This window comes from Catharus ustulatus, chromosome 6 (genome assembly GCF_009819885.2).
Source record: "Catharus ustulatus isolate bCatUst1 chromosome 6, bCatUst1.pri.v2, whole genome shotgun sequence".
In the NCBI taxonomy this organism is placed as follows: domain Eukaryota; kingdom Metazoa; phylum Chordata; class Aves; order Passeriformes; family Turdidae; genus Catharus; species Catharus ustulatus.
In genome coordinates, this window is record NC_046226.1 from 14,480,406 (window position 1) to 14,495,936 (window position 15,531).

The following is a 15,531-nucleotide window of genomic DNA, read 5'->3' on the forward strand; positions in this document are numbered from 1 at the left end:
AACTGGAGAGAAGTCTAAGAAACACACTGAAAGGAGATTGCAACCAATTCCCCTCTATTACCTTAGTGTGACAGAGTATTACTAAACACTACATACCTCAAGAAGGCTATAAAGCCTATGAATACAAGACAGTGAAAGCGTGCAAATTATCTTCACATTAAGAAGACACTATATTTGGAGTAAAGCAACACTTTGGTAAATGATTCTTAAAGACTGTCAGTGTCTAATGAAGAATACAGGTATCCAAACAAGGACTTTCAAAAAAAACAGTACTTATTTGTAATCTGCAAAGTTCACTTTTGTCCCATTTCCTCTAAATTCACTTGGAATGTTCCTAGAGTTATTCAAATCATCTTTTTGAGCTAACTAGCTCAATCCAGAGTATGAAATTGCATGTAATTTCAGAAACATCTACCACTCCACACTGACAAAATGAAAACCCAGATTTTTGTCATTGTTCTCTTAAAATGCATTTAAGCTATGTGCCTAAACTAGATATTGGCATACCTCCTTTATCCATTATCCCATTATCTGAATATTAAAAGACTTTAAACTTTGGGGTATACGATATTATTTTGTACTATTGTAAGTATTTTATCTGGAGAGTATTGCTGAATTACAAAAAACACTTGAGAAAATTTTAATTAAAAACTGTGTGGCTCTCATTTGAATCTTTTTAAAATAAAACATGTTGGATAACTTACTAAAAAATTAAGATGACAATTTCTGGTGGCAAGAACAATGCTTCTAATTTATCTTAATCTGGTAACAGTTGAAAATGGTACCATAAAAACAGGACTAAAATTTAGTGTCTACAAACAATTTTATTTTAGTTTAATCTAAATTAAAAACAAACAAAAACAAAACAAAAAAAACATACCATTTAGAAAATACCAAGAAAAATTTATGTACAAGAGTTGATGCTATTGCATTTGGATAAAGCTGGCAAGTTCTTGCTACTAGCATAGCCCAGGACACACCGCCAAGGAAACCTAGTATATTGGAATAGATGTTGTGGCCTGTGGATCGAGAAGGAAAGAGACAAAAGGAGAGAGATGTCAGTAACTAGAAGAGGTAGTGAAAACTTCACCAATTTTGGAATAAATCTGCTTACGTTTTGCCCACAATTTGATAGCTCTCAGTGTTAACCTGAAGTTGTCAATGTTTGGTACTAGATGCAGAATTTCATCGGTTACCCGGCAACCTGCAAAAGAAAGAATTAATTACAGTTGCTGCTTCCTAAGTTTCTTGCTTGCTTATCCTCCCCCACCATCAACAATACAAAAACTTTTTAGATAAGCACGCTGGAAACTCATTTCATATTCTGATCATTTTTGTTTTGGATTAGAAAGCTTAACATTTTCATGTGCCTTTTTAAATTTTTAACGTATTATGGCAACAATCAGGTAACCGATTCACGACCACATGACTACAGTTTTGGACAGTTACTTGATATTTTTGTAATTAATGAACTATATAAGTGTTCGAAGAAACAAACAAGTTCTGCTGTTATATGAATACATGCAGTATATCATGGAATGAGCAGGCAAACTAAAGAAAAGCATAAGTCTTCATGAACCTACAGAAAATCTGCCGACCATAGGTCAAAGCTTTTAAGAACAGACTAAAAAGAACAGTTCTTAAAGATATTAGCTGTACTGCTACTTCGATGGTATATTTTCAGACTGTAACATTACAGACGGCAATATTAACTGCTTGATTTTAGGGGTTCATAATAAAAGAATAAGTAGCACTTCGTTGTTACTAATTAGCTGCAGAGAGTTGTTTGCAAGAAAATAGTATTATCTAAGACTACTTTTGAAGTAAGAGGCAACTACAAATTCTAGAGACTTCACAGATGGGAAATTCACAAAACAGTTTAAGTGGCTGTGATGATCTCAAATTATCAAGTTTTTAGCTTGTAACAACAATCAGTGCTCCTCACACAACCATGCTCCTCTTCCCCATCAGGCTGCAGCCAGGCTGAAGCCCCTACCATCCTGTACATAAATAACCACTTTTTAAGCAAAGACATTATAGAGAAGTTAAGGGTTACACAAGCTAGTAAAGCTTCTGAAGAACTGACCTCAAACCGACACTATTTTGATATCTCAAATTTATCACTGAAGCAATTTAACGTATGTTTATGCAAACACAGATTAAAAAACAAACACACATCTTGATTTACAGAAATAGGTAATGCTCCACACAAGAGTCTTTCAAGTCCCATTAATTTCTACAACCATATAACAACCAAACAAGAGGAAAAAAAAAATCAAACAGTCTGGCCAACAAGCAAGAACTCTTCTCTCCAGAAAGATATACAAAACTGGCAATGACTATTTCTAGATACGAAGTTGCTGTATTTTCAGTCAAATCCACAACTATTGTATCAAAGAACCTAGGACAGTTATTTAAAGATTAGACAAGTTGATATACAAAGCAGTATATACATACCATTAAGACTTCGTATGCATCTAATGTCTAAATTTTTAAGTAGGCTGTCGTCTCGTAGATCTAAGTCCTCAGGAATAGTTTGCAGTGCTAATCTTGCAAACAAAATATCAATCTTAAGAACAAAAAAAAGAGGTAAGACATTAGAAAACTGTTCTTTCTTCTGTAGTATTCTGTAAGTCATTTTCATCAAGTTTACTAATGGTAGTATTGCTAGTACAAAGAATCCCTTTAAAAAGTACATACTAACATCCTTCGCAGACACTTACAGAAACACTTTCAGATCCTTCATCTAGCTTAAGCTCCTTTTCCAAGAGGACAAAATACATTATTTAGATTAATATACAACCAGCACACACACAAAAGCTACACTGCCTGCCAATGTAAATAAAATCTTTTAGCAACAAGCATCACTTCTACGTCCAAAATACAAAATCCTACCAACATCAGAAGACACCACGAAAACAAATCCTGGTTTTAACCTAAATATTCTCAAATATTCTAGAGAAGAATTCTACAGACAACTGAAGGGAGTCCTCATTGCATCCTCTCAAGAGGATGTGGAAGATGACAAAGAGACAGGTACGGATTTCTTCACTCTCGTAACCAGTGACAGGACTCAAGGAAACACCATAAAGCTGAGCCAGGGGAGACTTATATTACCTATCAAGGAAAACTTTTTCACCCAGAGGGTGACTGGGCATTGAAACAAGCTCCCCAGGTCAGCGATCACAGCCCCAAGCCTGACAGAATTCAAACAGCATTTGGAAAACCCTTTCAGGTTCATAGTGTGACTCAGGACAGTCCTACACAGAGCCAGGAGTTGGACTTCGATGATCCTGACGGGTCCCTTCCAACCCAGCATATTTTGTGATTCCATGAAAATGACCACAGAATTACAGAAAGAGTAGGATACCTTTCCCCATCCCCTGTAAAGCATAAGTGTAACTAGTTGACTCTAGTAAGACCAGTATCTATGAATAATCTACATACCTGACTACAGAAAATATTCTGAAATTTCAAGCTGCTAAGTAAGAATATATATTTTGAAAATACATCCCATTTCTTTGTTATTACTTCTGCAATACTTAAACCTAAGTTTTTCTAGGCCAAGAACATCTAAAATACTATTCAGCACTGAGTCAGTTTTACATTGCCTCGCACATAAGGACACTGCATAGTGCAGAAGTCAGTTTGCCTTTCCACCAGTTAGCTGATGACAATATCAAGCGCATATCAGCAGACTGTCTGCAAGGCAACAAAGGCACTTCACCAAATGAGGCTTTTAACCAAAGTGGCTATCACTTGACCTACAAGACAATGAAATACTGAGTACTATTACACCAAAAACAAAACTGGCTTAGCTACATTAAAATTATGCCAGACAAAGTGAAGCTGAAGACAATTTAAAGACTTTTTGTAGGTACATAAAACTTTGCATCCATTTTAAACTATGAAGCCCTTCTCCACAGAAGAGTATTTCTAAAGTATTCAGTGCATTTTGTTTTTCAAAGTCCTTAATACCTGATCTTATCAAGAGTCTGTATTACACACAGAAGTTCCTACTTGAATCAAAAGTACTACTTCTCAGTGTACAACAAATTCAAAATTAACTTCAGCTTGAAATTCTGCTCTGACCTCTAGAAGGTCTAGCACCTCTAAAGATTCAAAGCTCAATTTCTTTATTTGAAAATAAATGTCAATAACAGTCTGTCTTATGTAACTCTGGGAGATGTAGCTGGCAATCAAATATGAAGTATTCTATCCAAAGAGCAAAAAAATGAAGTTGCTTATTTTAATCAAAAACATAAAATGGGCACGTAAAAACTTATTGTCAGAAGTTTTTAAAACTTTAATAACAGGATCACCACAAAACTAAGGTACTTTTCCTCAGTTCTACTGTCTGGCATGTTTTGCCTGAGTTAGCAAAAGGAAAATTAAATCAAAATCTTTTGATACTGACATAGCTGGGCACAAACACAACTACCAGAAACTGTGGCACAACAACACTGGTATATACAAAGAGTGTGCTTATGATATAAGAAAAAGAACTCTCATGCACTGTCAGCAACACGAGTTAAGTCTCTGTAATAAACCTAAGCCCATCATAAATTACTATATTGGAACAAGATGTTACTCCTTTCACAGCAGTTATTTTTTCCCCCTATTTGATCTTATATTTCAAATTTCATCTCTTAAAAAGGAGAGAACTCCAGTTTGAATGACTGGAGAGAAAAAAATAAAATTAAAAAAAAAATAAACATACAAAAATCAAACTGACCAGAGGACAGCTATGGCAAGTTTCAACATCTAGAATGAATATCTAAGCTATGTAAACAGTGAACAGATTCTCCAGAAATATATTTTTTAACACCCAACTGCATATGGACAGTATAAAATGGCTAACAAATACAAGTTCATAGACTGGAAGAGAAGAAATTGCCAGTCTTGTGTACAATACTACACCATGTCATTTGCTAGATTAGCATGGGAATTCCTTCCCCTGACTAAACTAACCTTCTTGTACCCACCAGTTACTGGTTGTAACTATACTATCAGTCTCATTAATTGTGTGTATGAACAGTTCATGTTTTTGTCTTGCTACCAAGAGATGAGTTTGACTATGTAACAGTCTGAGAAGAATAAACAGAGTATCTTTTGAAATCACCATTCCCATTTCCTTAGCAAAAATCAAATTAAACAAGTTGAGTGCTCCAAGACAGGTGATCCATCAGGCTACAGCCACCAAAACCATTGTTTTGGTCACATGTTTACTGATATGTTAAGAGATCAGGACAGAAAGAACACCCAGCCTGCCTTCAGCAGTACACTTCGGAGAACTAGTTAAAGACACAACTTTCTACAATGCACAACAATGAAGCAAATCTTTCATGTTTGGACAGTTAATCACTAGCAGTCAAAAAAAATTCCGAAGCCACGTTATTTACTAATATAATTTCTAAATGTTAAGCCTAAATAATGCCTATACTGGTACTCTACAGGTCAGTAAATTAATCAGTACAAGCAGGTAGCAGAGCAAAAAAAAAAAAATAAAAAAAATTTAAAGAGATATTCTGCAGACAACTTTAAGTCCAAAGTCCATCAACACAAATGTTTCAGTCTTAAATCTCCATTTTAAATTACATGACTGAGGACTGTTGATAAAAACATTAGGCACAAACTCCAGAGAGTCACTTTAATAGCATTTCTATTAATGAATAATGACTAAGTAAGATCTTGAAAACTTGGTTTTAATCACATTTCACCAAAACAGATTAAAATAGGATCTTTACCTCTATTCCATCAAAACAAAGTTTAATAACTGGGACAAAAGCTTCTTCAACAGCCTGGGGGAAAAAAAATTGCATTTTATTTCAGCATAGAGAACATTTACAAACAATAGCTACCAGGACTAGACAATCATAATGAAATGTTATTTATATCGATGCTTTTCTATTTTCAGGTTGATTTTTGTCAGCAATGTCTTTCTCCCCCATTGAGAATTTCTGCAGTAAGCAGTCATCTACTATGTGCTGCAGCTGTCTATGTGTCAATTATGATCCAAACTTGTACCAACCTGCTCTGATGGTGTTACCTCAAGGTCCAACCCTCTTTCTCCCTACACATAAGACATGATCAAGTATCTTTCACTCCTCACAAATATCTGTAAGTATTCCAAGACCAAGCTATGGGGATTCTTGCTCTAAAAGGTCTATTATTTCTGCTTCTACAGTTAGTATAAGAAATGAGGACAAGACTGTAACTATGCAGGCTAACATCACCTAAAGCAGTTGCAAGTCACCAGCCTCCAGAGGTTGAGCATGCTTTTAAAATGTGGTCAATAATACAGTGTTTTGATGAGCAATATCACAATGAAACTATGGAACTTCACATCTACTCTGGAATCAGCTATGAATACCATTTTCCTGAACTGAGCATCTGAATTAAATGCAGATCTACAGTACACTGCTTTAGCAAAAGCAAGGAACACTGCCAACTTCCAAATAAAAAAATACTCTGAACTGTTGGAGGATAAATTGTTCCAGGAGTGTTTCAGTTCTTACCAAGAGGAGGAGACAACACCACTGTCTGTGCTCAAACCTTAGTTAAGATTATCTTAACATTACTGGTTGGCAGGATGGATCAATCCTACACAAAAATCAAATTCACAAGTCTCATACTCACTACAGCAACACTAAGATAGAGATGTACATTAGCAGGAATTTAAAAGTATTATGACATCCTAACATAAAAATTATTTATTTCACTGCAGAGCTGAATAGCATAAATACCTTGCTGCTAAATCAACTATATTACCTTAGAGTTTACAGAAAAGTTGAATGGAAATTTGAAAATTTGAATCCTCACAAATACAGCATGTCAATTTAAAGATTACTAAATGTGAGCAGAGCATTTATAACAGCTGTTTCAATGCATGTTACCACCAAATGTTTGCACTACCCTGGTACTTACCAACTACAGGGTGCATAGATTAGAAGAACACTGTTGAGACAGTTCCATTTATTAAAAAAAAAAAACAACCCAAACTTGAAGCAGAGAAAATTTACTCTGAGCCAATATCAAGATTACAACTCCCACCAGTTGACTGAGGGAGGTGTATCAGTGAGGTAGAACAGAAACAAAATACTGCATTAGTACAATCTTCCACTACTATAAGGGAAATCTTCATCTTTAGAAGCTAAAATAAAAATATAGTCTCCCTTTCCAAATTCACAGTTGACAACCAGTATAAAAAGTTTAGTTAATATCAACCACCATTACTGTTTATATAGACATGAAGTTAGAAAACCAGATTAAAACCTTCATTAAAACCAAACAAGTTTGGTCCTGAACCCTGTCAAGCTAACAATTCCATTTGCATCTGCCTGCTTCTAGTGAGTAAGCAGAAATCTTGCCATACTAACATACATGATGCTAGGAGATCACTCTGCCGTCCAAATTTTTGAGTGCAGCTGCTAAGTGAGAGCAGAGAAAATTTGGAAGAACATCAACTTATTTCAACTCTTTATAAGAAGTCCTGCTGCACGTTAACAAAAAATCATTTGCAATTTTTAACAGTAAAGTTATAGTTACTTATTTAATGCATGATCTTTCACTACTGAATTTTCCAAATCTTCAAGTCAGTAAGCTGTTATCAGGTGTTTCACATACCCTCAGATCTTTCACTTCTTCTTGTTGTTTTAACTTTTCATAAAATGATGTGAAAAAATCACTTCTTTCAACATGTCTAGGTGCAACACACAGGGCATCAATATCAGCACCTGAAATTGTTAATTAGCAGAAGTAAATTACCCAATAAATTCACATGCATGGAATGCCAGCAATACACATTTTTATTAATAATTAAGCAGAAAAACTTAGTTTCTCATCATATGGAATGGCGGTTTTTTGAAACACTAAGTCAAACCAAATGAAAAAAAATTCATGGTCATTAAACATACAGAACACATACATACACTGTTGCATCAATTGTGGAACACTAACTTTGAAAGAACAAAACATGAAAAATTAACTTTCTCTGTATCTTCAAATAATTTTTAACTTTTTTGTCTGTTTCCAATCCACGATGAAACCATAATATAGGAATATATTTTTTATTTAGAATGAAGACCAGAGATGGCTAGCCAAAAAAATTAAATCTACATCTAACCCCACCTCCAAATACATCAAGATCAATCATTAGCTCAAACACATGGATTTTTATTATAAAAAGGAAATGTTACCTTTTGTATGAACCCCTAATCTATAGGATCCAAATGTAAAAATTTTTCCTCCAACGTTCTCTATTACCGATTGCGGAAGATTCTAAATGGAGTGGAAAAAACTGATTATTTTACATTAACAACTTATAACAACACAATTCATTTATTTTCAAACAAGAGGAAAAATATAGCACAAAATTTATGCTGTTGAACTACTGAAATAATCTCACTATTTACTGAAAAGACTGAGATACATTTGCCACTTGGATTATTTGTAACATTACAACTACATTACCACCTCAAACCTGGAAATTGTTGCAGCAATTCTACATTTTAGGTGCAACAGTTTTATAACATTACAGAGATCAAACACATTTTTGCTTACCACTCAGGCATTTTAGACTGACACACACAAAGAGATGATGGATTCAAATTTAGAGCAACACAAAACACAGTCTACTGTACCAGTGTTTATTACATTACTTTCAGAGACACTCGTACCATAGCCTTTAAATAAAAGTACGGGTTTGGGAAAGGTATTTATTTTATGTTTAAGTTGTTTAAGTACATCTACTAAAGTTCCTAGTCTTTAAAAAAATGTTGAATCCACAGTACTGTGGACAAAGTGGGCTATCCTTTCATAACAGGATACAATGCTACAATCTGAAACCCTACAAGAAAATTTGATTTGTCTTCTCTTGTGTAAACAAAACTATTTTGCAATGTACGTAAGATTAACTGAAGCAGCTTTCAATCTTATACCAGTCACTTTACTCTCACTATTTTGTTTCCAAGGATCAAGATACATATACCAGAGTTGTCTCTGCCCAAAATCTTGTTCCTATATAAATTCTCATTGCATAAGGAAAGTGTACCGAAAACATATGATCCCAAAGTCACACAAAGCAAAATAGCTTAAAGAATTAGGGAGTTCCCTCTAAAAAAAAAAATCTATAATCATGCAAGTCTATAACCATTCAAAGATATGTGGCAGCAGGGATTACTATAACCTGGTACCTGACATTAAAGAAAAAGACCACAGACCACAAAGACGCAGGAAATACATTTTAAGATCCAGCACGGTTTCACAACGACAAATAATCCAAGCCTATAATTAATACAGTAATATATGCTCAAATATTGAGAAAAAGTCAAGTTACATGTATCAGTTTCTTTTTTTTTGACAAGGTTCTACTATAAAGGGGCAATGCTGCTTGTAAACAAAAGAAACTACATGAGGATGGTATTTGTTTTGATCCCCAAGTCTAAGGTTCATCCCATTTGGTACAGGAATCCATTTTGGAATAATCTTCCTACAACACTCTTAGAAGCACAATATTGGCAACTGCATGTAAAGTACATCCATACCTTGCTTTCACTGATTTCCCGTATCCATTCCTTTACCAAGTTATTTAATTTTCCCAAAATTAGAATCCTATTAATAAAACAGCAGGATAATAGGTTACAAACTTAGACAAAACTAGTAGAATTTTTTAAGACTGTGATCATCATTACATGGTAAGTCAACTACAGTAACATTACAGCTCTAATTAGAGATCTTCTTATATATACATACATACTGTAAGTTACTCCTACAACATTCCCACTATTTTTCACCCCTTAGAGACATTCAGGACATTTAAGCTCAAAAAAATGAAAGTTTGCAAGGCATACACACATCAATTCAACTCATTTTCAAAATGAAACTTCAATTTATTTAACACATGCATCTAAAAGACCAGTGATAAGCAGTACTGAGAGGAAAAAACAATCACTAGAAGGTTTAATAAGGAAAAAAAAGAGTTTAAGGTCCATTACAATAAAGTAGAAATAAAGGGGAAAAAATGCAAGCCAGTCTTTGAAATTTAAAGGCCATTTTAATACCTCTTTATATTTTGAGGTATTACTCTTAATTGAGAAAAACTAACTTACAATTTCACTAGGCTTTTAGGAAATCATTTGTAATAACACAAACACACTTGGTCTTCAATAGTCACACATGAACCTCACGACAGGACACAAAACAGTATTCACTCACCTGCGTTGCAGCTCTTCTTCCTCTTCAAATACACCATAAGGTTTTAGGGTTTCGATTAATTTCTGGGTAAGCATGCAGTCAATCTCCTTGGGGGCAGCTAAACTGATAGGTGAGGTAATGCCATAATGCTTCTGTAGTTGCTGTGTTTGTGATCCCTGGGTTGTAACGGGACTAATAAAGGCAATTAGATAAAGTTACTGACAGAAACAAAACAAAAAAAAATTATTTACTTTCTCTCATCATAGTAGCAGATGAGATACATACTAAGAAAAGAAAAAAGTTAAGCCTAGTGCTAGCATTTTCATCACAAATCACTGTGTTAAATCTGTCCTATTAAGGACACAAATAGAATTACCTTTCACCAGTTCTTAATATGCATTAACATTCTTCCCCCTTAATTATTTTTTCCATTCTACTGGGGCAAAAGTTATATCAGTTTAGGCTCCATCAGTCTGGGTTCCTTCACTTTCATATGGTCTAAAGTAAAGAGAACCCTTCACGTCAAAAAGTCAAGCTGATAGCAAAAGTCAAAGTCCCACTCTTGGCAGACATAACATTCCTTGGTATATTGCTGTAGTATATCAGTCCTGCTCGTTTATACCTATTATATACTATTTCTATCACACAAAATGAGAAATTTTCATATGGCTAGCTACCTATTACATGTGGAAAAAACTACAGCATTACTTCAATTTTACTTCTATTATTTCATCATCTCCTCAAGATTTCATTCCTCATTTCCATAAAGACTGTTTAAAAAAAGAACACCTAAATTGAAAATTGACAAGAATCCACAAAACATTATATATCCTCCTACAAGTTAATCCCATTTTATAACAATTCTAAGTACTATAATTTGTTTGCAATCAAGTATTTAGTCACAATGCAAGCTTTAGCACACCTGTCCCTTTGCACATCAGCAAAAAAAAAAAAAAAATAAGGCACATCATAAAAAATATATTAAAAAATGTATACTTTAAAAAAATTACTTCAAGTAATTGTGGGGACTGAGGCAGTGTCTATGAAAATTATTTTATACTGTTTCCTTCAGCTATGAGATTTTAATCAACTAATGAAGAATCTAGTACCAGGTGAATAAATAATATAGATCTTAGGACTTTAGGTGTCAATGAAAACAGCTATTCAGATGAATTACATAAAACAGTAATTCAAATTAATGACAAAGGAAGTGCCCAAAACTTTTTTTGCTTCTCCTAAGAAAAAAAAAACAAACACTTCAGGAATGTCAACACAAATAGTAGCTTCAGCCACTTAACTGTCTCTAAATAAAGCAACCAGAAAACAAAAAGTATCAATATACACACATTCTCGGAATATTTTAACTTATACCATAAAAGTTGTTTGAACTACATTTCCTCCCCTTTTGCCAACTGGTAATTTGAAAATAAAGACTTTCTTAATTTGAGATTTTCCAGTTTACTTTTGCAGGTTTTTTAAGACAGCAATACAAAATCTATATTTTAGCTTTGTGGAACAATTTCTTGATGGTCTATCTGTAATTTTCACTAAGCCATAGCAAGAAACTGAATCCAATTCAACAGATATTAGACTTCATTAAAGGGGCTGGCAAAACAGCCTGGCAGATACTATTACTAGACTTCAAATAGACTCAATGTCACTCAAAACCAGATTCTGCTCAGCTAATTCCTGAAGTCAGCAGTGCTGACAGAGGCCTCTGTATTCCCCCTACTTTTAAGGGCTGTGACTCACAAATTCAAGAACTAACAACTTAAACATAATCCTTCACACTGCCTATAAAATTACAGCACATAAACACCAGCCAAACATGACATCTCTTCCTTGGTCTGGTTTACATGCAGCCCTGGCACTGCAATGTGCCACTCTGCCTTCAAAACACCAAACTGGAATGACTTAAACCAGTGTTCCTCCAACCCTACAGGACCACCAGGGCATGACCACAGGGCACAAAAAAGCTTTGAAACTGCTCACTAAAACAACAGCTTCAAACAACCAATTAAATCGATCACCAGATATACGTCTTTGGGAATTGTTACATAAATCAGCTATAGTTATTACATTTACTTTTACAATAATGAAATAACGATGGCATTAACAGCACAGGACCTCCCCAACACAAGTGTTTCAGGTCTTTTTGAACACTGAGGAGTTATTAAGTACCCTTTCACTGGGTTAGTGTGTAACAACCCTCAGCAAAACCGCCTTCGAGATTTTACAGCTGGAGAAGACAGTTAATGTATATTAACACTGAAGAGGATACAGGTTATTTCCAGATAAAACATTTAAATTGAAAGTCTGCCATTTACTCCTGCTAAGTTAACTCTAGTCTAAGGTTTCTGTAGCATAACAAAGAATATGAAAATAAATCCTTTGAAAAATTAAAGAAAAAATGGTATGGTAAGGTTTGTTAAACTTAATGGAAGACAGAATAAAGTAACTTATTCTGTTCATCTATTCATTTAAAAGGCAGCATTGTCATTAATATAAACAAACAAGTAAAGGTATATCCTCTCCCTACTTCCCACCTTGCATAAAACCAAGAAACACCAGGTAAAGCACTTGCTACCTGCCTTTTAAAGTAAAAGTAAACAATCTCTGAGAAATAAACTTTAGGTGCTCATTAGCCCAACTTTAATGTTGTATTTACATGTTCCATTTTAGCCAGAAAACGCTAATGATAAATGCTCCTAAACTTCTCCTTTTTTTCTAAAACCGTGAAGATCATACTCACACTCCAACATCTTCCCTTAGTTACATATGGGCATACGGAAATTCTACATGTCCAGAGAATAGCTTAAACTACCAAACTTATTCAAAGAGAAAGGTGAAAATCCAGGGAAGTATCAGTGCTAACCTTCTACCCAAATGGATCAGAGACTGATCTTGTTGGGGAGTCAATACCATGATGGTATGTCACATCTGGGACTCACTGAAGTTAAACATTAACAAAAAGCAGACTAGTAAACCGCAACTGAAAGTTCCATCTCGGCTACTCACTCCTGAAAACAGCAGACAGATTGGGCAGATCATATCTGACACAACTGAAAGCATGTTTAGGGCTTGTTGGTTGTTGTGTTTGCAGTTTTTGTTTTTTTTTTTTTTTAAATTAAAAAAAGGAAAACAAAATACCCAAATATACAAGCAAACAACAACAGAAAACCTAAGTTTTTCTTTTTAAGATCACAAAGAAAATGAAGATACAGTTTGAGACTTTTGGGTTCGTTTCTCGTCAACCACATATAAACATGAAGATCTCTTATCACTCTGAGATGACCATGAGCTGTCAGTTGCACAAATATAAAATAAAGCTACAGAAAATGATGTAAATTTAACATGCATGTTAATTTAACACTAACATGTCGCAGCTATGGTTTAACCTGAATTTTTGAAGAACATACACTGACAATTTACCATGTGCAAAGTGGACAACAGCTACAGTGGATTTATTCTAGAGTGTTACGATGCAGTATTTCATATTCAAATATTAATCAGTAAGAAATGCACGTGTCCTTTTCCCCCCATATAGAAACACAGACACAAAGCTCTAGTCTGTGCTAAGCTGAAGGCAGTGCAGCAAAACAACTTTTTCCTCAGAACCTTAAGTTTAGGTAGGCAGTATCTTTTCATACTGTTATCAGTAACAACCAAACTAAAAGAACAGAATATGGTCACTGCTAAAACCCATTTTAAACAGAGCGCAGAAGTGGAAGAAAAAAAACACAAATAACGTTTGTAAGAAGCTTTACAGCTTCCAGAGCATACACCTCTAAATTCCTTTATACAGAAATGGCTAAATGCTGTTCTAAGGTAGAGGAGGGATTATAGTGTATCTTTTGAAGATCAGGTGATAGCCTGAACACATCCATTTAAACTGAACTTAGAGAAAATACAGCTATACCTATTTAACACTGCCCCATATACATCTCAGACTTGGATACTAACTCTATTGTTTGCTTTTACAATACTAAAACCTTTCTCCATCCTCAGAAAAACCAACAATCCTGTCATGAACTTGTTTTCAGATGTGCTTTGTATTTAAGCCAACTCGTGCCCCTACACAAAAACTTGTCTTTCAAAACACTTGTTCCTCTCCTCTCCCAATATTCCATGTCCATTCTAATAGTACTATTTTTATGCTATTTGTGTTAAGAGTTTACATTTCTTATCACAAGCAAAATACAGTTGCTGTCAGCACCACACTATCTAAACATCATGCCCCTGAAGTTTGGAAATTCACAAAAATAAAAGACAAAACAAAAAACTAAAATATTAACATAATACAGAACAAATTGTAACAATTTAAATCCCCCTAAGTTTCAAACTCATCCAGACACTAAGATAAAATACGCAACTTAAGGATTCTCAACAATTATCCTCACTTCTCTATTTGCCTCCACTGATTACCTCAGCAAATTTATTCCTTTTTATTTGCTGATGTAAGACACCCAAGTCAGATTCCTGAAACAATACTGGTCATCACACCATCTGGTTAACCAGCTGGAGCTAAATTCATGGAGTTCAAGCTCCACTTTTTCCAGATTCAGAGAAACTCCATAGAGGGGTTTTGCTTCTTTTTACATTTCCTTCAGCAAGCAGTGACTGGCAATTTAGACTGAAGATTCTAGCTTTACACTAATGCCATCACTCCACATGAAGCTTCAAAAATCTAGGCAGGAAACATCAATGATTTCTGTGCAAATCAGTTACTGAGGAACATAAGTTTTAAATGTTTAAGACAATACAGTTGTCCCTCCTGACCAAAAGTTTGATTATCTAGCAGAGTATCACTGAACCATTCAAGCCATTAATTAAGTCTTGAACTGTCAGTATGAGGTGTCCAAGATAGAAAAAACTGATTTGAACTCAAGTATTTGAGCAACAGCAGGCAACAGGGTGACAGAAGAATCCCACCTATAGCAAAAGAAAGGTCATTCACACACATTCTGCTAACCTTGGAGGCTCTCCTGAGCTCTCTGGCTCTTCTGTTCACACAGAAGAACAGAGAAGGCAGCATGTGCAAACAAAATAATGTTACTAACACAATTGAAGAAAAAGTTTCTCAAGTTGAAAGAAAAGAAAGTGTTGATCAACTGCACAGGCAGCAGTTGAACCAAAAATTATTTTTATTGCTATGCGGGAGACAAAAACTGAAGAGCAATTTAAGAAATTCAGTAAGGCTGAATCAAAAAATAACAGAGACTATAAACTAAGAACTAGGAATCCCCTAAAGCATTTCACTGTTAAGAGGTTAATTTGTCTCAGTGGTGAAATGTGCTCAGCCCAAAATAACTGGGTTTCCAAGTTCTGAGCAGCACC

General features: G+C 34.7%; 1 protein-coding gene across 4 annotated transcripts in view; it reads right to left on the bottom strand.

Moving 5' to 3' along the window:
- The window catches only part of PAPOLA (poly(A) polymerase alpha), a 43,405-nt gene that overhangs the window by 24,375 nt on the left and 3,499 nt on the right, over nt 1-15,531 (bottom strand). For all 4 annotated transcript variants that reach the window (XM_033062169.2, XM_033062170.2, XM_033062168.1 and 1 more), the window contains exons 2-9: nt 10,216-10,386; nt 9,546-9,612; nt 8,199-8,280; nt 7,627-7,736; nt 5,748-5,801; nt 2,458-2,569; nt 1,115-1,204; nt 881-1,019 (exon numbers count right to left, since the gene is read on the bottom strand). In XM_033062169.2, coding sequence (XP_032918060.1) covers nt 881-1,019; nt 1,115-1,204; nt 2,458-2,569; nt 5,748-5,801; nt 7,627-7,736; nt 8,199-8,280; nt 9,546-9,612; nt 10,216-10,386 — 825 coding nt within the window. The remainder of the gene's footprint in view (nt 1-880; nt 1,020-1,114; nt 1,205-2,457; nt 2,570-5,747; nt 5,802-7,626; nt 7,737-8,198; nt 8,281-9,545; nt 9,613-10,215; nt 10,387-15,531) is intronic.